This window comes from Bufo bufo, chromosome 2, assembly GCF_905171765.1.
Source record: "Bufo bufo chromosome 2, aBufBuf1.1, whole genome shotgun sequence".
Lineage (NCBI taxonomy): Eukaryota > Metazoa > Chordata > Amphibia > Anura > Bufonidae > Bufo > Bufo bufo.
This window is the reverse complement of record NC_053390.1, coordinates 264,902,791-264,924,441: the sequence shown is the minus strand read 5'-3', so window position 1 is coordinate 264,924,441 and position 21,651 is coordinate 264,902,791. Positions and strand designations below refer to the sequence as shown.

The 21,651-nt window shown below is 43.1% G+C and overlaps 1 protein-coding gene across 1 annotated transcript in view; it reads right to left on the bottom strand.

The window, feature by feature from the left end:
* TTC28 (tetratricopeptide repeat domain 28) overlaps nt 1-19,350 on the bottom strand; it is a 639,226-nt gene extending 619,876 nt beyond the window's left edge. The window contains exon 1 of the mRNA XM_040416538.1: nt 19,207-19,350. Within this exon, the coding sequence (XP_040272472.1) occupies nt 19,207-19,239 (33 nt within the window). The 5' untranslated portion in view covers nt 19,240-19,350. The remainder of the gene's footprint in view (nt 1-19,206) is intronic.
* Nucleotides 19,351-21,651: the final 2,301 nt, after the last annotated feature.

Below are 21,651 nucleotides of genomic sequence, written 5' to 3'. Positions count from 1 at the left end.
GAAATACGGAAACGGAATGCATATGGAGTACATTCCGTTTTTTTGCGGACCCATTGAAATGAATGGTTCCGTATACGGACCGTATACGGAACGCAAAAAACGGCCAGTAAACGGGGGAAAAAAACGTCCGTGTGCAATAGGCCTAATACTGATGTGGGCTTTCTCAAAAATTCAATTAGGAGGAACTGATCTGTTTTAAAAAATGACCCGGTATTGGGGAATGTAATTCCTGACCGGCCAGATATTGTATATAAGAATAGGTAAACAATTGAGACCGCGCGTTTTTCCTCCTCTTAGAATCCAGGTGTACTCACTCTCACCACACCACGAGAAGACCGGGGTCCATAGACGTCCTTTCTGGATTACGCCCTGTGTGACACCAAACTGCGCTGATAGTGTGAATACCGCTATATGGATCTTATACTAATGCGCTATGATACTCACAAGCGCAAGCAGGTTAAGGCACATCGAATAGAGTCGTCAGGTTTTCTCTCCCTCTATATCCACTCATGCAATCAATGCTCCTAGGAAGAGTGTTGCTTCCATAGTGAAATACCGTCAGTAGATGTATAAAAGGTAATTTTATTATACTCACAAGAGTCAGAATTTACGCATGCATTTAGTACATAGTTCTATTCCGGTAATACAGGATAAGAATACACATAGGTTCACATGGTGCGGCTTTTGCTGTGGATACAAAATTAGGATGACGGGTGATAAACGTAGCTATGAGCAGAAGGTAGAGTCAATGGTTAATGGGCAGGTGTTTAAAGTGAAAGGAGATGCATCTTGTGAGAAAGAGGGGGTTATATACCTCCTGGAATACCCTTGTGGATATCAATAGGTGGTTAGGACGTAAGTAAGGATACAGGAACATATAAGAAATATAAAGAAGGGCCTGACTACACATAGCGTTTCCCTGCATTTAAAACAATTCCATGAGAAAAATCCTAAGGGTTTAAAATTCATGGGGATTGAACTATTTAAAACCTATTGGCGAGGAGGGGACCCTGTGGCACAAATTAATAAGCGCGAGGTGGAATGGATTTACAAGTTAAATACTTTGCAACCAAATGGGATGAATATAGAGTTTGATTTCAAACCATGTTTGATTTAAGAAGTGACATTTTAGTGGTAACGGATATATTTACCAGCTATATTCCACGGTAAGAACGGTTATTGTGGGGGTGGAGTAAAAGTGTGGAAGCTGGCCTTCTAGTAGATGGTGGATGAACGAATAGGGAAAGTCAGTGAGGATTTGTTGGGGTTATGTGCTATTATATGGTAAAATCATATGTAATATGAATGAACTCGTGATGCCGATATTGCCATGATTGAAAGCGAACAAAAATGTGGATTTGATGATATGCTAAATAAGGCAGTGAAGCGGAGGTATGTATTTGATGGGAACATGCGACTGAGAGTGGAAGTTTGCCCGTATTGGGTGGAAGAATATGTGAAGTTTTTATGAATGGGAAGCGGGATGGTAAAGAATACCTCCGTAATAAGAATAGATATGGAATATGATCATCTGTGTTAATCTGATTGTATAATTTGTGTATATGGTTTTATGTTTTAATATGATTGAGGGTTTTTGGATATAATTTATTGAACGGTATAGGAAGGCGATTAGAAAAGGGGTTCATTTACCTGTTAGCAGTTTGGAATGGAGGAGGTATATCTGGGTTGGTACTATGATGTAATTTCCGAATTTTTTTAGGATTGGGGGAGGGTTGGAGTTAAATAGACTCAGCCTGGAGTAATGTTCAGATGTTGCCCCTGACGAAGCCTTGTGCGAAACCCGGGTCGGGCTGTGACGCGGATTATGTTTTATGATATGCTGGCAATTTTATTCTGTTTGTGAGTATAATAAAACCACAGAAATTTTAAACTGTACCGGAGGTATTTCACTATTGTGTGATACTCTACAGAGGAACCCATAGAGGTCCGGTTTAAGATCAATGTTGGGAGTATTGATGTCCGGTGTCTGACAATGTGGGTGATTGCGCCAAAGGATAAAGTATTTCGAATGTGAAGCAGCGCGGTTTCATAAATATCGTATCTCTGTGTGAATATACCCACTTCACTGCTGGGACCTGCAGCGCAAGTATTTAAGCTACGTAATAGGAACAATTTTATTGTGACTTAGATACTGCCGTGCACAGAGGTTTTACTCCGGCTGATTCTCAACATATTCAGAGAGCTGCCGGAACAGACTGCCTGATCTCTAAACTCCAGTGTGAAACTAGCCTAATGCCTCATTCACACCTCAGTATTCGGTCAGTGATTTCCATCAGTGATTGTGAGCCAAAACCAGGTGCGGCTCTAAACACAGAACAGGAGCAGATCTTTTACCTTATGTCTGTGGAGGCTCCAATCCTGGTTTTGGCTCACAATCACTGATGGAAATCACCGACCCAACACTGACGTGTGAATGAGGCTTAATACAGCTAAGAAACAGAACATCCTGTAAAACATATGATGTATGCCAAAAGGACAACTCTTTGTGTGTGTTCATCCCATTTACATACAGTGTTATCCCCATAACAAATTGACTACACAGGTACAATAAACCTATAAATGAATCAAATATTACATTCAGACAAGCCATATAAATAAAGCCTACATAAAAAGCACTTAAAGGGGTATTCCAGTTGGTTAAAAGTTATCCCCTATAGGGGACACTATCAGATCAGTGGGTGTCCTACCGCTGGGATACCCTCCGATCACGAGAACAGGGGCCTCATACCCCCTGCAACTCTTCTGAAAAGAACGGAGCGGTCAGTCGCACATGCGCATGGCCCCTCCATTCTTTTCTACTGGAGGTATGGAGATAGGTGAGCGCCGCTATCTTTGGGACTCCCACAGAAACAAATGGAGCAGCCGCACACATGTGCGACTGGCCACTCTGTTCTTTTCAGGGGAGCTGCAGAGGGTACGGGGCCACAGCAGTAGGACCCCCACCAATCTGATAGTTTAACCAACTGGAGTACCCCATTAACATGTGAATGTTCTGCAAGAAAACTATTGAAAATTATAGACAACAGGTTTACTTGAAGAACTGCTTCAACATATCTCCGCCCAATCCATTGATTAGTGACACAAACACTAGCCAAGTGGTTTGCAGACTGGTGGTGCAGGACGTGATGCCCCACATTTACTAACGTGAGTGCACCTAGATTCTCACATACATTGTGGCAATATATGGCACAATTTGGCACATCTAGGTTAGAGAAAGTATCTGTGCCTAGCCTAATGAAGGGCTGTGGCTTAATGGAAAAGCGTTGTGTTTTTACACAAAATGATGCATGGACTTAGGCCTCATGCACACGACCGTTGTTGTGTTTCGTTCCGCAAAATGGGGTTCCGTTGTTCCTTGATCCGTTTCCGTTTTTGTTTCTGTGTGTCTTCCTCTATTTTTGGAGGATCACCAAACATGAAGGAAAGTAAAAAAAAATATAAGTCAAGTTTGCTTTGCAAATTATAGGAAAAAAACGGACGCGGATGACAATCTTGTGTGCCTTCGCGTTTTTTCACGGACCCATTGACTTGGATGGGTCTGCGAACCGTTATCCGAGAAAAAAATAGGACAGGTCCTATTTTTTTGACGGACTGAAACCACGGATCACGGACACGGATGACAAACGGTGCTTTAGCCGAGTTTTCAAAGTATCCATTGAATGTCAATGGGTCCGCAGAAAATCACGGAAAACGGAACAACGGACACGGAACACAACAACGGTCGTGTGCACAAGGCCTTAGGCTACTTTCACACTAGCGTTTTTACTGGATCTGGCAAGCTTCAGCAAAAACGCTTCCGTTACTGATAATACAACCATCTGAACCTTTATGAACAGATCCGGTTGTATTATATTTAACATAGCCAAGACGGATCCGTCATGAACTCCATTGAAAGTCAATGGAGGACTGATCTGTTTTCTATTGTGTCAGATTGTATCTCCGCATCCCAGGACGGAAAGCAAACTACATGATGTTGCGGTTTGCTCTCCAGTATGGGAACGCAACTAAACGGAATGCATTTTGGAGCATTTTGTTCTGTTTAGTTCAGTTTTGTCCCCATTGACAATGAATGGGGACTAAACTGAAGCGTTTTTTCCGGTATTGAGCGGCTATGACGGATCTCAATACCGGAAAAATAAAACGCTAGTGTGAAAGTAGCCTTATATGTGCCATTAACACCAAACATCGAACACAATTCTAGTGTCAAATATATTTTCCAACTAAGCCAACAAAGAGCTGGTATAGAGTTATGGTGGGTTCACATCACGTTCTATGCCTCTGTTTGTGGTATAAATGTAGCACACTACGTTCTTGTATCCTGCACAGTCTGGTAAAATAACAATGAAATTCTATGGTGAACGAATGCCACTGTATGGTATCAGCCTGAGGCATCCGTTTAACATATGTGTTTTTTGCATACGTTAAACAGATGGGAAAAACGTGATGTGAACCCAGCCGGAGCCCCTGTGATAAATGTGGTGCAGGTCTAGACAGCCTGGCTAAGCTTACTCCATCTATAGGATTAGTAAATCTTCCCCACTAGCCATACAGGCATCGCTGTCATATCACAAGCTTTGATGCACTGGCCCCGGCTGCCATCTAGAACAACACACGGATTTCCTCTAGAAAACTCTAGGACAGGATAATACGTGGACATTGGAATTCAGAGAGTGTTGCACAGAGCAGCAGGTTAGATACAAGTGGTTCCCAAATCATTCACTGGAGAAACGAGATTTATCACTGTAAGATATTCAGATGTTTCTATTTGTTTTCACATCTTAGAAAAGGGAAGGAAGAAATAAGATTAATTCCTCCAGAAGAATGAAGAACAAGCATATAGGAGGCATTTTTTATTTTTACCCTTTGAACTACAATTTGAAAAAAGAATAGGATTACAGAAAAGGATGATATCATTGTTGTGACATTTTATTTTTACTTATTAAAAAACTAAATGTGGGAAATATGGTACGCTTTAATTTTACAATTTTGAATTACAATTTTTTTTAAAAATCCTTCTTTAAATGGGTTTAAATGTTCCGCCATCACAGGTCCTTACTTCTGGTATCTACCGTGGGCGGGACATCTAACAACCAGCTATAAACATGACCACAGAAAAATTACAGATAGGGAGAGAAGGAGCCGTTAACAAGAAGTTTATTACCGGTATGCCATATTACCAGATGCGACAACCACTTTAATATTGAGACTCTACCCTCAGGATAGGTCACTGATATCTGAATGGCAGGAGTCAGTTGCTCTAGTGCAGTTCCAGCATTACAAATAGGTGCCGGAACTACACAGCTCCATCCACTGTGTAGTGGGAGGAGGGGGTTACTGGGGTCTGCTCTCCCTGAATTAATTTGAGTTCAGCTGGCACAAGGAGAGGCATCATATGGAGTAGGTTCAGCATATACACTTTTCACAAAAAGTTAGGGATATTTGGCTTATTGGTGAAATTTCAGGATGAATCTAAAATGCACTCTAACCTTTACAGGTGAACTTATTGTCACCTTTTCTAAACTTTTGAATGCACATGTCCAACTGTTCAATGTTTCAGTATTTTTGCACAACTTGCTGTTCTCTAACAAGGAGCTTAACAGCAAAATTCACAACAGGTGTTTGACCCATGAATCGCCCAATACATTTCCTAGTTCAATTAGAATTGGTATTTAAACAGTCCTCCTCATCATGCTGTTCACATTTTGACATCATGAGACCAAGATGACACCTAACAATTGATCAACAGTACCTCACCATTGAGAGGCTTCAGGAAGGATGTTCTCAGACGGAAGTGGTCCCTGAGCTTAGAGTGTCACAGAGTGTCAGCAGGTTGCAACAGAGATGCAGAGAGACTGGAAGAGTCACAGAAAGGCATAGAAGTGGACACCTTTTGGCCACATTCCACACTGATGACCGTTTCATTGTGAACAATGCCCTGTGGAATCGGAAGATGAATGCCACGCAACTCTAGGCACATTTAAGGGAGGTGAGATGCATCAGTGTGGTCTGTGTGCTAGACGACCTGCAAGGGTACCTGACCACACCACCAGGCACAGGCGTCATTGTCTTCCATAGGCCAGGGATCATCTATGCTGGACGAGGGACCAGTGGCCTTCAGTGCTGTTCACTGATGAAAGACGATTCACGCTAAGCAGAAATGATGGCCACCAACGATATTTGAGTCGTCAAGGAGAGCGCTATGCATCAGACACTGTTGTCACCAGATAAGCCTTTAGTGGCAGGTGTGTCTAGTCAATACAGAACTGCCCTACACTTTGTGAATGGTCCAGTGACAAGTCCATACTCTGTACCTCAGAACCTCAATGACCTGAGGGCCGCCCTTCAAGAAGAGTGGGATGCCATGTCTCAGCAGTCAATAAGTTGACTTATGAACAGTATGAGACTTCGTTGTCAAGCTATAATTGATGCTGAAGGCCACATGACAAGTTGTTGAGACAATGACATTTATTGTGGGGGTATATCCACCACTGGTGTTAGCTTTTGTTTCAATAAATTGTTTGAGATGAGGAAACCATCATTGCTGCTTCTACTTAAATGCCCTACTTTCATGATATATCACTGTAGCGTGAACTTTTTATGTTTTCCATAAATGTTACCCGAAAGCCAAATATCCCAAACTTTTTGTGAGTAGTGTGTGTGGAGCCTGATCTCCTCTAAGGGGGTCTTCCAAGATATTTTTTTACTGATTACCTCTGAACAGGTCATCAGTATCTGATCGGTGGGGGTCCAACACCCGGGACCCCCACCGATCAGCTGTTTGAGAAGGCAGTGGTGCTCCTGTAAGCATTGGGGTCTTCTCTCTGCTTTGCTTAGGGCAGTGACAACACTGTCATCAATCACATTGCCTAGGAGCAGCCCAGCCCCATTCAAGTGAACGGGGCTGAGCACGATATTAAGCACAGCTGCTATACAATGTACGGCGCTGTGCTTGGTGAGCTGTGAGGAGGCAGCAGCGCTCACAGGAGCATTGGTGCCTTCTGAAACAGCTGATCAGTGGGGGTCCCAGGTGTCATACCCCCACGATCACATATTGATGACCTATCCAGAGAACAGTTGAGGCCAGTTGTCACAAGGTCAAGTATCATATAGAGTAGGTTCCAATCCATAAAAAGGTCATCTTGTTGTAGCGGATGGGCACTTTTTAATCACGATATATTTGCTAAGTATGTCATATTCAGTTATACCGTGAATATAGCATTAGTTATATATTCTGTGTTTGTGAGTGCTGTTGCGTTGTGTTTGCTTCTACACAGTACTTTAGGAGGTTCTGTAATTACTGTACAGCAGAGACAGGATTAACTGTTCTGAGGATCCCTCCCAGATAGGGAAAATTGTGAAAAGAAACCGAAAAAAGAAGAAAGATACTTAAAAAAAATAAAAAATTAAGAAAAACAAAGAACCCATAATTATCTCTAGTAACAAGCAGTAATTGTGACTGTGGTCTATGGTGGTCTGGAAAAGATCTCCCACAAACACTTAGTATTGTAAAGATGTTGAAATGACTGGGGCAAATTTATTTTAATAGATGATAATATGATATGTCACAGAATACTTGTGACAATCTTGGAGTAGCTGAAGAAAAGACATTTATCATATAGTCACAGTATACACAGTATTCATGCATTTCTAATAGGGGAACATCCATAAACTGGACCCTCAACCTTTCTGAAGAACAGGAGTCCCATGACCAAAGCTGCACGGCAGTCACAAAGATGGAGGAGCCCGGGACACACATGTGAAGCTTCATGTATTAGGGTACGTTCCCACAGTGGATTCTGATAATCTCAAAATCCACAGTATATCCCACAGCAGAAATTGCTGCTGTTTTATGCTGCGGTTGTTCACTTTGGATGCCGCGGACCAGCCTGCGGCTTAGATCCATTGAATGGAGCTAAACCGTGGGCGGACACCCATCGCGGCTCCAAGCAGGAGCTGTCCACACATTAATGAGGGACATGTTCCTTCTTGGCGCAGTCGCCACCTTAAACTTCTTGCCCACAAACTGCAATGCTGCCTCCCACACAACACATGAATGCCGACAGAATTCCACTGGCAAATTATGCGCTGTGAATGTACCCCTATAGTCACCAGAACTAGCGGAAGATACTACCAAGGAGAAGGAGAAGCAGAGAAGGACTGACCATGCACAGCACAGCGTTCTCTACCATAACACACAATTTACAGAAATAACCTCTAGGAGCTGCAGGAGGTCAAGAAACCCCCAACTGTCATGTGAAGACGCTTGTGAAACCATACTTTCACACTAGCAGTAAGGAAAAGTCCAGCTCACTCAATCAGCGTGGATCACCCGCGTGCACAGAACAGGCAGGTGAGCCTCTGTAGCATAATTCATCAAAAACAAAGTTCCAGCACTCACGTTTTCTTTGGTAGCTAAAATCCTCGTCTTTATTCAGGCAGTAGAAACAATGTACAGGACATGCACCCACTAGAGTAGCAACATTGACGCGTTTCGAACAAAGTTCTTATTCTTAACTGTGAGCAGTGTCTATTCCAGAGATGAAATACTGGACTGGAAACAAATGGTTCCTCCCCCACCTGGGGAGATGGGGGAAGGGATAAGATATATAAGGCACTGTTCACATTGTCAAGCAATGTAGTTGCAAATAGCATCCATCTAAATTAGATGCCTCTATGTAAAAAGTGACAATTCCCATAACCAGCATATAAAATTACATATACAACAAAGTAAGGACTGTCATACATGAGTATATAAACATATACAAATATATAATAGGCAACTCTTATTCCCATATTACCTGTCGAAAAATGGTCAATAGAAATGCATGTTTATTTTTCACGTAAAGACCATTAGGGTGTCTAGTATCTAATTTAAAGATCCAAAAAGCTTCCCTTAATCTAATCAAGCGCTTTAAATCATCTCCTCTTTTTGGTAATTTCACTTTTTCGATAGCATAAACATTTAAATGCTTCACATTTCGTTCATGTTTTTGTATAACATGTCTAGCCGCATTGGATATGTTCACACTAGCAGGATTATTGATGTAATTGAGGTGCTCTCGTGGTACTTGTCCTGTACATTGTTTCTACTGCCTGAATAAAGACGAAGATTTTAGCTACCAAAGAAAACGTGAGTGCTGGAACTTTGTTTTTGATGAATTATGCTACAGAGGCTCACCTGCCTGTTCCGTGCACGCGGGCGATCCACGCTGATTGAGTGAGCTGGACTTTTCCTTACTCCACCCCTAAATCTATTCTTAAGAAAAATAAGAATCCGAATAGAAAACAAATATAAACACAACAGGAGACCCAGGTCAATAAATAATCCCAAAGAGTGAGTTTTTCTTCAGAATTAGATACCGTGGAAACATCTGATGGCTCACAGGATTCATTTCAAGGTCCCCAACAGACTGACATTGAGTATGGGGCGAAACTAAAGGCATCTTATTATAACAAAAATAAAAATACTAATAAAAATCTGAATAGTGAAAACCGGACAATTCTGCTATATCATCAAAAAACCAGTCCGCCGTGCGGGACGAAAACATGCGAATACCTCACACCAGGTCAACACGTCAAGAGAAAAGAATTATATCCAACATCAACCTTCGTTAGATGTATTACATTTATCTGCTGTAGTGTTGACAACTGAACAATAAGAAGTTCAGAAACTGGGTTTGAACTATGTACCATCTGTAAATTTTGATCTATTTTCCACGTTGCTAGATATCAATAAATTCTTAAGACAATTGCGAGACATTTCTGGGATATTGGTACAGATGATGTTGGAGAAGATGTCACTCAGACATGTATAATTAGAGAGGTTGATAATGAATATTGTAATCTATTGTTCAAAGAACAATTGTCTCTGACATGTCTCAGCGATCTCCACCGAGAATCAGATGTTCCGAGTATGGAAATAAATATACAGAAGTTTAAAACTCAGAACCCTGGGTTTTACCCAATTATGTCTCGTACAGCCAATATGGATACCTTCCAGGACATTGTGGAAAGGGATTTGAAAGAAATAGTCACTGCCATGACGGCAACGAACACAATAACTTGTCTATTAGCCAAAAAAAAAGCATTACAGGAATTATCTGATAACAAACGTATTATAATGAAAATGGCAGACAAGGGAGGGTCCGTTGTCGCCCTGGACAGTGACATGTATTGCCAACAGATTAGTAACCTTCTCTCGGATTCTACCACATATCGCATGTTGGACACAGATCCATTAATGCGGTATAGGACAGAATTCTTGGCGGTCTTACGCATGTGCTTTGAACAAGGCCATATCAACCAAAAACAAATTTAACTATTTAAATGTAGAGTCCGTAGTTACTCCTATAATGCACGCCCTTCCTAAAGTCCATAAGGGCCAATTCCCACCTCCTTTACGTCCCATAGTCAGTGGGATTGGATCCCTAACAGAAAGACTAGGTAACTGGTTAGACTGTATCCTGCAACCGCTGGTAAAACGGATCCCAGGTTATGTTAGGGATACCTCGACCATTTTGAGATCTTTCTTTAATATGACCTGGAATAATGGTTACAGATGGCTTACGGGGGGTGTAATATCTTTATATCCTTCGATTCCACATAATGTGGCAATGCTTGCACTTGAATTTCACTTGCATAAATACAGCAGTTTTTCCAAGGAGTTCATTGATTATGTTCTTACTGTGACTCAGTTCTTAATGTCTCACAATTACTTCACTTTTAATTCCAAATATTATGTTCAAATTTCAGGTGTATCAATGGGTGCAAAATACTCACCTTCATTGGCTAACCTTAGGATGTCCTATTGGGAGGAGACATATGTGTATAACACTAATAATCCATTCTCTGAGTATATTGTATGGTATGGCAGGTACATCGACGATCTGCTCCTTATTTGGAGCGGCGATGTACCTGCCATACAGAATTTTATGCAGTATCTCGAGGATAATCCTTATAACTTGCATTTCACTAAGGCCTCCTGCACATGACCGTATGGCTTTTTCAGTATTTTGCGTTCCGTTTTAAACAAATCCGTTGTTCCGTTTTTTGTTTCCGTTGTTCCGTTTTTTGTTTCCGTTCCGTTTTTTCCGTATGGCATATACAGTATACAGTAATTACATAGAAAAAATTGGGCTGGGCATAACATTTTCAATAGATGGTTCCGCAAAAACTGAATGGATACGGAAGACATACGGATGCATTTCTGTATGTTTTCCGTTTTTTTTGCGGACCCATTGACTTGAATGGAGCCACGGAACGAGATTTGCGGGCAATAATAGGAAATGTTCTATCTTTCAACGGAATGGAAAAACGGAAATATACGGAAACGGAATGCATACGGAGGACATTTAGTTTTTTTGCGGAACCATTAAAATGAATGGTTCCGTATACGGACCATATACGGAACGCAAAAAACGGCCCGTAAACGAAAAAAATAAACGTTCGTGTGCAGGAGGCCTTATACTGAGGACCAATACTGTCTTCATTTTCTGGATCTCAAACTCTCTCAGGAATACCAGGACATACAATACAAACGGAAACATTTTGCAAGGTAGTGATGGGAAATACGATTTTACGTGTGGACAGGCACCACCCGGTCCACACGATTAGATCGATCCCTGTGGGCGAGTTCACACGTGCCCATAGAAATTGTAGCACACTTGCGGCTTTTGAAAGGGAAATTCAGATTGTCAAAATGCGGTTAATACAAAGAGCTTATCCTGGGTTGATGATCTCTAGAGGCTTAGCGATCGCCAAAAACAAAACTAGAAAGGAACTGTTGTTACCTTCTCAGAGTCTCTCTCCCCAAAATATAATTAGAAATAAAAAGAGAAATCAAAAGAAATAGAGGGGTAAAAAATAGTGATAACATCAGCAATAAGAACAAAAAGGCAAGTGCAAGTAATAGCTATGATAAAGATACACAAGGTGATCGATATGAAACTAAGGAGGATATGCCCACCCTTGTCTTAACGTATAGCAAGCAGTTTGATATAATACAGCAGACAATCAAAAAATATTTGCCAATATTGTATGATGATAATGTACTTTGCCGCATGTTGAGACGAGGATGTAGGATTGTCTCCAGAAGACCTCGAACTATAGGTAACAACTTAGCCCCTTCTTTTTACACATAACAGGTTAAACAGAGGGATGATACATGGCTCATGTACAAAGGTTTCACCAGGTGTGGCAGCTTCCGCTGCCGCACATGTGATTATGTAGTGAATACGAAAACTTTCCGCAAGGCGAATACTTCTCACATATACCCAATTAAATCTTACATTACCGGTAATTGTAACTCTACTGGGGTTGTATATGTCATTGTGTATGTGGGCTGCACCACGAGAAAATTTTTGGAGCACCTCAACTACATCGACAATCCTGCCAGTGTGAACATATCCAATGCCGCTAGACATTTTATACAAAAACATGAACGAAATGTGAAACATTTTAAAAGCTAAGGCCTCTTTCACACTTGCGTTGTTGGGATCCGGCATGCACTTCCGTTGCCGGAGGTGCCCGCCGGATCCGTAACAACGCAAGTGTACTGAAAGCATTTGAAGACGGAACCGTCTTCCAAATGCTTTCAGTGTTACTATGGCACCCAGGACGCTATTAAAGTCCTGGTTGCCATAGTAGGAGCGGGGAGCAGGGGAGCGGTATACTTACAGTCTGTGCGGCTCCCCGGGCGCTCCAGAATGACGTGATCCATGTGATCACGTGATCCATGCGCTTGGGGCGCCCTGACGTCACTCTGGAGCGCCCGGGGAGTCGCACGGACAGTAAGTATGCCGCTCCCCCGCTCCCCGCTACACTTACCATGGCTGTCAGGACTTTAGCGTCCCGGCAGCCATGGTAACCACTCTGAAAAAGCTAAATGTCGGGTCCGGCAATGCGCCGAAACGACGTTTAGCTTAAGGCCGGGTCCGGATCAATGCCTTTCAATGGGCATTGATCCCGGATCCGGCCTTGCGGCAAGTCTTCAGGATTTTTAGCAGGAGCAAAAAGCGCAGCATGCTGCGGTATTTTCTCCGGCCAAAAAACGTTCCGTACCGGAACTGAAGACATCCTGATGCATCCTGAACAGATTTCTCTCCATTCAGAATGCATTAGGATAATCCTGATCAGTATTCTTCCGGCATAGAGCCCCGACGACGGAACTCTATGCCGGAAGACAATAACGCAGGTGTGAAAGAGCCCTTATGCTATCAAACAAGTGAAATTACCAAAGAGAGGAGGTGATTTAAAGCGCTTGGTTAGATTAAGGGAGGCTTTTTGGATCTTTAAATTAGATACTAAACACCCCAATGGTCTTAATGTGAAAAATGAACTTATGCATTTCTATTGACCATTTTTCGACAGGTAATATATATTTGTATATGTTTATATACTCATGTATGACAGTCCTTACTTTGTTGTATATGTAATTTTTTATGCTGGTTATGGGAATTGTCACTTTTTACATAGAGGCATCTAATTTAGATGGATGCTATTTGCAACTACATTGCTTGACAATGTGAACAGTGCCTTATATATCTTATCCCATCCCCCATCTCCCCAGGTGGGGGTGGAACCATTTGTTTTCAGTCCAGTATTTAATCCCTGGAAAAGACACTGCTCACAGTTAAGAATAATAACTTTGTTCAAAACGCGTCAATGTTGCTACTCTAGTGGGTGCATGTCCGGTTTTATCTCCGGCCAAAAATCGGGAACACTTGCCGGAATGCCGGCATTTTTTTCCATTGGAATGTATTAGTGCCGAATCTGGCATTCCAAATCTGGCATTCAAAATACCGCAATGCCAGATCCGTCCTTCCGGTCTGCGCATGCGCAGACCAAAAAAAAGGGAAAAAAAATAAATGCCGGATCCGTTTTTCCGGATGACATCGGAAAGAGGGATCCGGCATTTCAATGCATTTGTAAGACGGATCAGGATCCTGACCAGTTGGCATACGCTTTGACGGATCCGGAACAAAAACAGCATGAACTTTATCATGGGCAGTGCCTTGACTACATTTTGGCGTAAAGAACCCAAAACGTACTCATTGACATTAACCCTTTCAGCCTCTGAGGTTTTTTATTTTGAGTTTTCATTTTTCACTCCCTACCTTTCCGAGGCCGTAACTTTTTTATTTTTTTCTGTTCTGGTTGACCACGGCTTCTGAGGGGTTAAATGTACGCATAGATTAGTCATAGGTGCCTGCCGTTCAAAGACCCGCCCTGCACTGTACAGCTCTTGGTGGGAAGTGGTTAAACATTAAAGTGTGAAGGCTCTCCAAAAGACCACCCCTTTCTTCTAGACCAGATTATCCATGGCATATTTTCAATCGTCATAGGCACCCTTCACACATGGCCCCTTGTAAAGGTACCCTCAAATGTTTTCTATATTGGCGTTCTCTTTAAGATGAGCAGAGCACCTTTCTGGAAGAAAATATTTCAATATACCCTAAGTGTGGGTGGTCTTCGGCTTACATTACTTCATATATTTGGATATTCACTTGACGTCATAGTAAAATACAAGTTACACTTATCTGCTGCATACAATACTAGGACTGGTGTTACATTCCCCTTATGAATGGGGGGCGTCCCTACACTCTGGTCCGGTCAGTGCTGGCTATGAACACACCCTGTTGACATAGGATAAATTCCCAATAACATTAGGGTATCTTTCCTAGATAAATCTGTGCCACTTAGAACATCACATGATTAGGACACGGTTTTCACTAATGGGACTAAGTTGCTGATTATTTCATATCTGCCCGGTAAGAGTATTTTTTCAGATTTAGGCCTCGTCCACACTTCCGCATCAGTGTCACGTCCGTTAAAAAAATATCCGTGTATCATCCGTGAAGACGTCCATGAAGGATCCGTGATGGGTCCGTGTGTCCGTTTTTTCCCTCCGTGTGTCATCCGTAATTCACAGACGTTGCTCAGCTGAAAATTTATTTTAAGAGCATTTTCTATCAGACTTCCGTGAAAAACAGACGCACCACAGTGCCATCCGTGTTGTGTCGGTGATTTTCACGAACCCATAGACTTCAATGGGCATGCTTAGTCTGCATCATGGATCAAAGTAGTGCATGTCTCCGTGATTTTTTTTTACTGAACCACTGACTGAATTGTGAACAGACACATTTAAAGCAATGGGTACATGTGCTGTGAAAAACGGAAGTGTGGATGAGGCCTTAGTATGGACACCGCACCTACATGAGCACAATCTGCAGAACTTCTGCCTGTAATGTATGTGAATGGGGGTTTTATGACCTGTTCACATGGTCCACAAAAATAATCTATGCAGCATGATGACAGCGACAGATTTTATAATCCTCAGTATGTTTCTTCATTGCTCATGTGCTAAAGACTGCAGATCCACTGAGCTTCCATGGAGCTAGTCCACATGTGAATTTCAGTCTTGGATTTCTCTAAAAACCTTGGTGGCTACTGCAGATGCCGAACAACAGGCAGGTCGGTGGGTCTATGAGACAGTAGGTACTTCATCATCAACAGACATGACTGGGATAATAAATAAGCCAGCATCTCATCTGCAGACAGCTGCTTCAGGATGATTGCCCCTCATCAGTGCAGAGAAGAGAGTACTGGCTTAAAGGGCTTCTGTCACCCCCCATTGTGCAATCATACATGTCCTACCTTTGTCTGTGGCTTACCCCTCAGATGAACACCGTAAAAAATTTAAAATAAAAACTGTGCTAAATAAACCATTTTTTGTCACCTTACATCACAAAAAGTGTAATAGCAAGCGATCAAAAAGTCATATGCACCCCAAAATAGTGCCAATCAAACCGTCATCTCATCCCGCAAAAATTTTGACCCTACCTAAGATAATCGCCCAAAAACTGAAAAAACTATGGCTCTCAGAATATGGAGACACTAAAACATGATTTTTTTTTTGTTTCAAAAATGATATCATTGTGTAAAACTTACATAAATAAATAAAAAGTATACATATTAGGTATCGCCGCGTCCGTATCGACCGGCTCTATAAAAATATCACATGACCTAACCCCTCAGATGAACACCGTAAAAAATTTAAAATAAAAACTGAGCTAAATAAACAATTTTTTGTCACCTTACATCACAAAAAGTGTAATAGCAAGCGATCAAAAAGTCACACGCACCCCAAAATAGTGCCAATAAAACCGTCATCTCATCCCGCAAAAATCATACCCTACCCAAGGTAATTGCCCAAAAACTTAAAAAATTATGGCTCTCAGACTATGGAAACACTAAAACATGATTTTTTTTTGTTTCAAAAAAGAAATCATTGTGTAAAACTTACATAAATAAAAAAAAAGTATACATATTAGGTATCGCCGCATCCGAAACAACCTAGTCTATAAAAATATCACATGATCTAACCTGTAAGATAAATGTTGTAAATAACAAAAAATAAAAACGGTGCCAAAACAGCTATTTCTTGTTACCTTGCCTCACAAAAAGTGTAATATAGAGCAACCAAAAATCATATGTACCCTAAACTAGTACCAACAATACTGCCACCCTATCCCGTAGTTTCTAAAATGGGGTCACTTTTATGGAGTTTCTACTCTAGGGGCGCATCAGGAGGGCTTCAAATGGGACATGGTGTAAAAAAAAAAACTGTCCAGCAAAATCTGCCTTCCAAAAACCGTATGGCATTCCTTTCCTTCTGCGCCCTGCCGTGTGCCCGTACAGCAGTTTACGACCACATATGGGGTGTTTCTGTAAACTACAGAATTAGGGCCATAAATATTGAGTTTTGTTTGGCTGTTAACCCTTGTTTGTTACTGGGGAAAATGGATTAAAATGGAAAATTTGCCAAAAAATTAAAATTCTGAAATTTCATCTCCATTTGCCAATAACTCTTGTGGAACACCTAAAGGGTTAACGACATTTGTAAAATCAGTTTTGAATACCTTGAGGGGTGTAGTTTCTTAGATGGGGTCACTTTTATGGAGTTTCTACTCTAGGGTTGCATCAGGGGGGCTTCAAATGGGACATGGTGTAAAAAAAAAAACAGTCCAGCAAAATCTGCCTTCCAAAAACCGTATGGCATTCCTTTCCTTCTGCGCCCTGCCGTGTGCCCGTACAGTAGTTTACGACCACATATGGGGTGTTTCTGTAAACTACAGAATCAGGGCCATAAATATTGAGTTTGGTTTGGCTGTTAACCCTTGCTTTGTAACTAGAAAAAAATTACTAAAATGGAAAATCTGCCAAAAAAGTGAAATTTTGAAATTGTATCTCTAGTTTCCATTAATTCTTGTGGAACACCTAAAGGGTTAACGATGTTTGTAAAATCAGTTTTGAATACCTTGAGGGGTGTAGTTTCTTAGATGGGGTCACTTTTATGGAGTTTCTACTCTAGGGGTGCATCAGGGGTTTCTATTATGTAAGCTTTGTAAAGTGACTTCAGACCTGAACTGGTCCCTAAAAATTGGGTTTTTGAAAATTTCTTCTAAGCCTTGTAACATCCCCAAAAAATAAAATATCATTCCCAAAATGATCCAAACATGAAGTAGACATATGGGGAATGTAAAGTAATAACTATTTTTGGAGGTATTACTTAAAGAAGTAGAGAAATTGAAACTTGGAAATTTGCAATTTTTTAAAAAAATGGTAAATTTTATATTTTTTTATAAATCAAAATGATTTTTTTTTACTTCATTTTACCAGTGTCATGAAGTAGAATATGTGACGAAAAAACAATCTCAGAACGGCCTGGATAAGTCAAAGTGTTTTAAAGTTATCAGCACTTAAAGTGACACTGGTCAGATTTGCAAAAAAGTCCTTAAGGTGAAATAGGGCTGAGTCCTTAAGGGGTTAACTGGGTGAGAGGGCTGTCAGGATTTGGAGGTACTACTATCTCTCCTTGGGGAGAAGGCGCCTTAAAGGGGTTGTCTCATCATGGACAATGGGGACATATCGCTAGGATATTGTCTGATAGGTGCAGGTCCCACCTCTTAGACCCGCACCTACACCGAGAACGGAGCAGGGAAAGGTGTGGACGGTGGCTCGGCTATTTCTGTTGGCCCTATAGAAATGAATGGGAGCGGTGGCCAGAACCCTCCTGCCACAGCTCTCACCGCTCCGTTCATGGCGTAGGTGCGGGTACCAGAAGTGGGACCCAAACCTATCAGACACTATAACCTAGCGATATGCCCCCATTGTCTGTGATGGGAATACCCCTTTAACTTCTAGCAGGAATAATAAAGGAATGGCAGGAGAGATTAATGTCTTCTTATATTTGCAAATGAGATTTATAATTTCACAAATCATAACCAATCCCCTTCAAGAAAGTGCGGCTGATGTTACACTACACCGCAAATGATGGGATTCTCCTGTGTCCGCCATTTTTCCTGGTGACTGACCTCCATTCCTCCCTCCGGGTTCTAGGAGGACATGGCTGACGCTGAGTGACTTCCCTAGAGCCCCCTTTACACCCACCACCCTCCTTTCTCCCTAACCCACCCCTCATGCCCATGAATGGCCTGTCACTCCAGCCTTTGTTCCATACATCTGTGGGGCACTCCGAGACCCCGTTATTCTATAGGGTTCCTATTGAACATGGGACCTAAACCCGGCTGAACATTTCTACACATATCATACTACAGATGTAGCAGAGTTACTGTCCTAACGCATTACCTAGATGTGTGTAAACTCTGCTACATCTGTACCTATATTATACTCCGCTGTGCCACAACATAAAAAATCATAGTTATAGAAAAGAGCAGCAAGAAGTGAAAGGGAATTTCATACATCAGTACAAATGCAGCCATGTGAGAACCGCAACAGGAGGGAAATGTCCATATGGTGTTACAACCTGTGCCCTCACCACTTGTCAGGCTACTGCCCCTTCTGGCATCCTCTGCCCTCACCCCTCACAGGGTGTGGAGGTGTCACCTGAAGTGTCAGAAACTTTGAGTACTCCTCTCTTCACAGCATGGACTCACAGGAGACCACAAAGAGTTAACCCTTAGCACCCTGCACAGCATTACACAGCACAGAGAGGAGGAGAAGCCAGCAGTGAAATGGTTACATTGTCCCTTATAAAACACTGCCCTAGTGCTGTGTGCCCAAGCTCCTACCATGGCAGCCACATTACCCACACATCCCATAAAACAATGGTGCCTGCCTGAGGGGCTCAGCGCAAAATCAACAAAGAAGTTTGGAGCCTCGTACCCTGTCCTTCCTCTTCATAGCCTGTTGCTCCATTCTTCCTCACACAGCGCTGACAGGGAAAGCCATGGCCGTGGCGCCGAGCTCCTCTCACTCCTACTACAAGTAACGGTTCGCGCTGAGGATTTCCCAGGAAAAGTTCGCCATTTTTTTCACATCCTTTTCTCGTAGCCAAGTCTCCCCCCTTTTTCTCAGGAGGAGGAGGAGGAGGGAGAGGCGGAAAGAGGTTTCAGTTTTCCCTGCAAAGTCAAACAATGAGCTCAGCCCTGCTGGAGTTTAGTTACGTCCTGCATGGAGGACAGGAACCAAGGCAACGGCAGCAGTGCAAAGTGTGAGGAGACCGGGCACTGCCAGGAGCTCCCTGCCGCCCTGCACCTAACCTCTGGGCTCTGCACCTAACCTCTGGGCACTACACCTAACCTCTGGGCACTACACCTAACCTCTGGGCACTACCAGGAGCTCCCTGCCGCCCTGCACCTAACCTCTGGGCAGTCGGCATTACACCTAACCTCTGGGCAATGCACCTAACCTCTGGGCACTGCACCTAACCTCTGGGCTCTGCACCTAACCTCTGGGCAGTGGGCACTGCACCTAACCTCTGGGCTCTGCACCTAACCTCTGGACACTGCACCTAACCTCTGGGCACTGCCAGGAGCTCCCTGCCGCCCTGCACCTAACCTCTGGGCACTGCACCTAACCTCTGGGCAGTGGGCACTGCACCTAACCTCTGGACTCTGCACCTAACCTCTGGGCAGTGGGCACTGCACCTAACCTCTGGGCACTGCACCTAATCTCTGGGCACTGTACCTAACCTCTGGGCACTGCACCTAACCTCTGGGCACTGCACCTAACCTCTGGGCACTGCACCTAACCTCTGGGCACTGTACCTAACCTCTGGGCACTGCAACTAACCTCTGGGCACTGCAACTAACCTCTGGGCACTGCCAGGAGCTCCCTGCCGCCCTGCACTTAACCTCTGGGCTCTGCAACTAACCTCTGGGCACTGCCAGGAGCTCCCTGCCGCCCTGCACCTAACCTCTGGGCACTGCACCTAACCTCTGGGCACTGTCAGGAGCTCCCTGCCGCCCTGCACCTAACCTCTGGGCTCTGCACCTAACCTCTGGACTCTGCACCTAACCTCTGGGCACTGCACCTAACCTCTGGGCACTGCCAGGAGCTCCCTGCCGCCCTGCACCTAACCTCTGGGCTCTGCACCTAACCTCTGGGCTCTGCACCTAACCTCTGGGCACTGCACCTAACCTCTGGGCTCTGCACCTAACCTCTGGGCACTGCCAGGAGCTCCCTGCACCTAACCTCTGGGCTCTGCACCTAACCTCTGGGCCCTGCTCCTAACCTCTGACCCCCCCCCCCCCCCCCCCCCCCCCCCCCAATGTTGGCCACTAAGGGTGGGAAGCTGAGAAGTCCCGTGCCGACCAGCGCTTGCTGGCATGCACTTTTTGACAGACTGTGAGCAGCACAGGGGGAGGTTTGTTATTTTTTCCCCTTTTTTTTGTAATTGTCTCTCCACATCCTGATAGTTGTGACTTTTTTATTTGAGTAGCTTCCGTATTAGGGTACATTCACATGCTGCAGACTTCATTGCAGAAAATCCTACAGAATCTGCAGCGTGTGAAGAGACCCCTATTAGAGCGGCAGGTCGAGCATTCGGTGCTGCAGCAAGGTTCACTCTCTGTGGGACTGCCAGTAATATCTGGACTGTCTCTATGTCAGAGAGTGAACGGATCAGCGGCACGCATGTTACTCTTGCTGCTCCATTTATATGGAGACACGAGAACCCCATTCGCGTGATTGGTGGCGGTCCCATCTTGTTGAATTGCGGAAAAACTCCTTGTCTCACTTCAGTAAGTGCCATTTATCATGTAGAGAAAGTGAATATAAGGCAGTTACTAATGTATTGTTATTATACATGTTGCCTCCTTTATTATACACTGCTCATTTCCATGGTTACGACCATTCTGCAATCCAGCAGTGGTGGTCGTGCTTGCACACTATAGGAACAAGCATTGGGACTGCACATAGGCTAGTGCTTTTTTTCTATAGTGTGCAAGCATGACCACTGCTACTTGATTGCAGGATGGTCGTAACCATGGAAACGGGCAGAGTATATATAATATGAAGGAAAAATTAATCCAGCCAGCAAAGGAGGCAATATGGATAATAGCAATTCATTAGAAGGACGGGTTCACATCATCTTTATGGATTCCGTTTTTGTTTTCCATTATAACATGGTTATAACGGAATCCATAAGATGGAAGCCTTTAAGAAGCATTCCGTTTTGCTTTCCATCATAATAGAAGTCTATGGGAAAGCCTTGCAGATCCCCTTTCCATTATGCAGAACGAAAAAAAAAGTCCTGTCGACAGACGGAAACCAGACAGATCCATTATGATTCCCATAGAATTCTATTTTGACGGATCAAAACGGAAT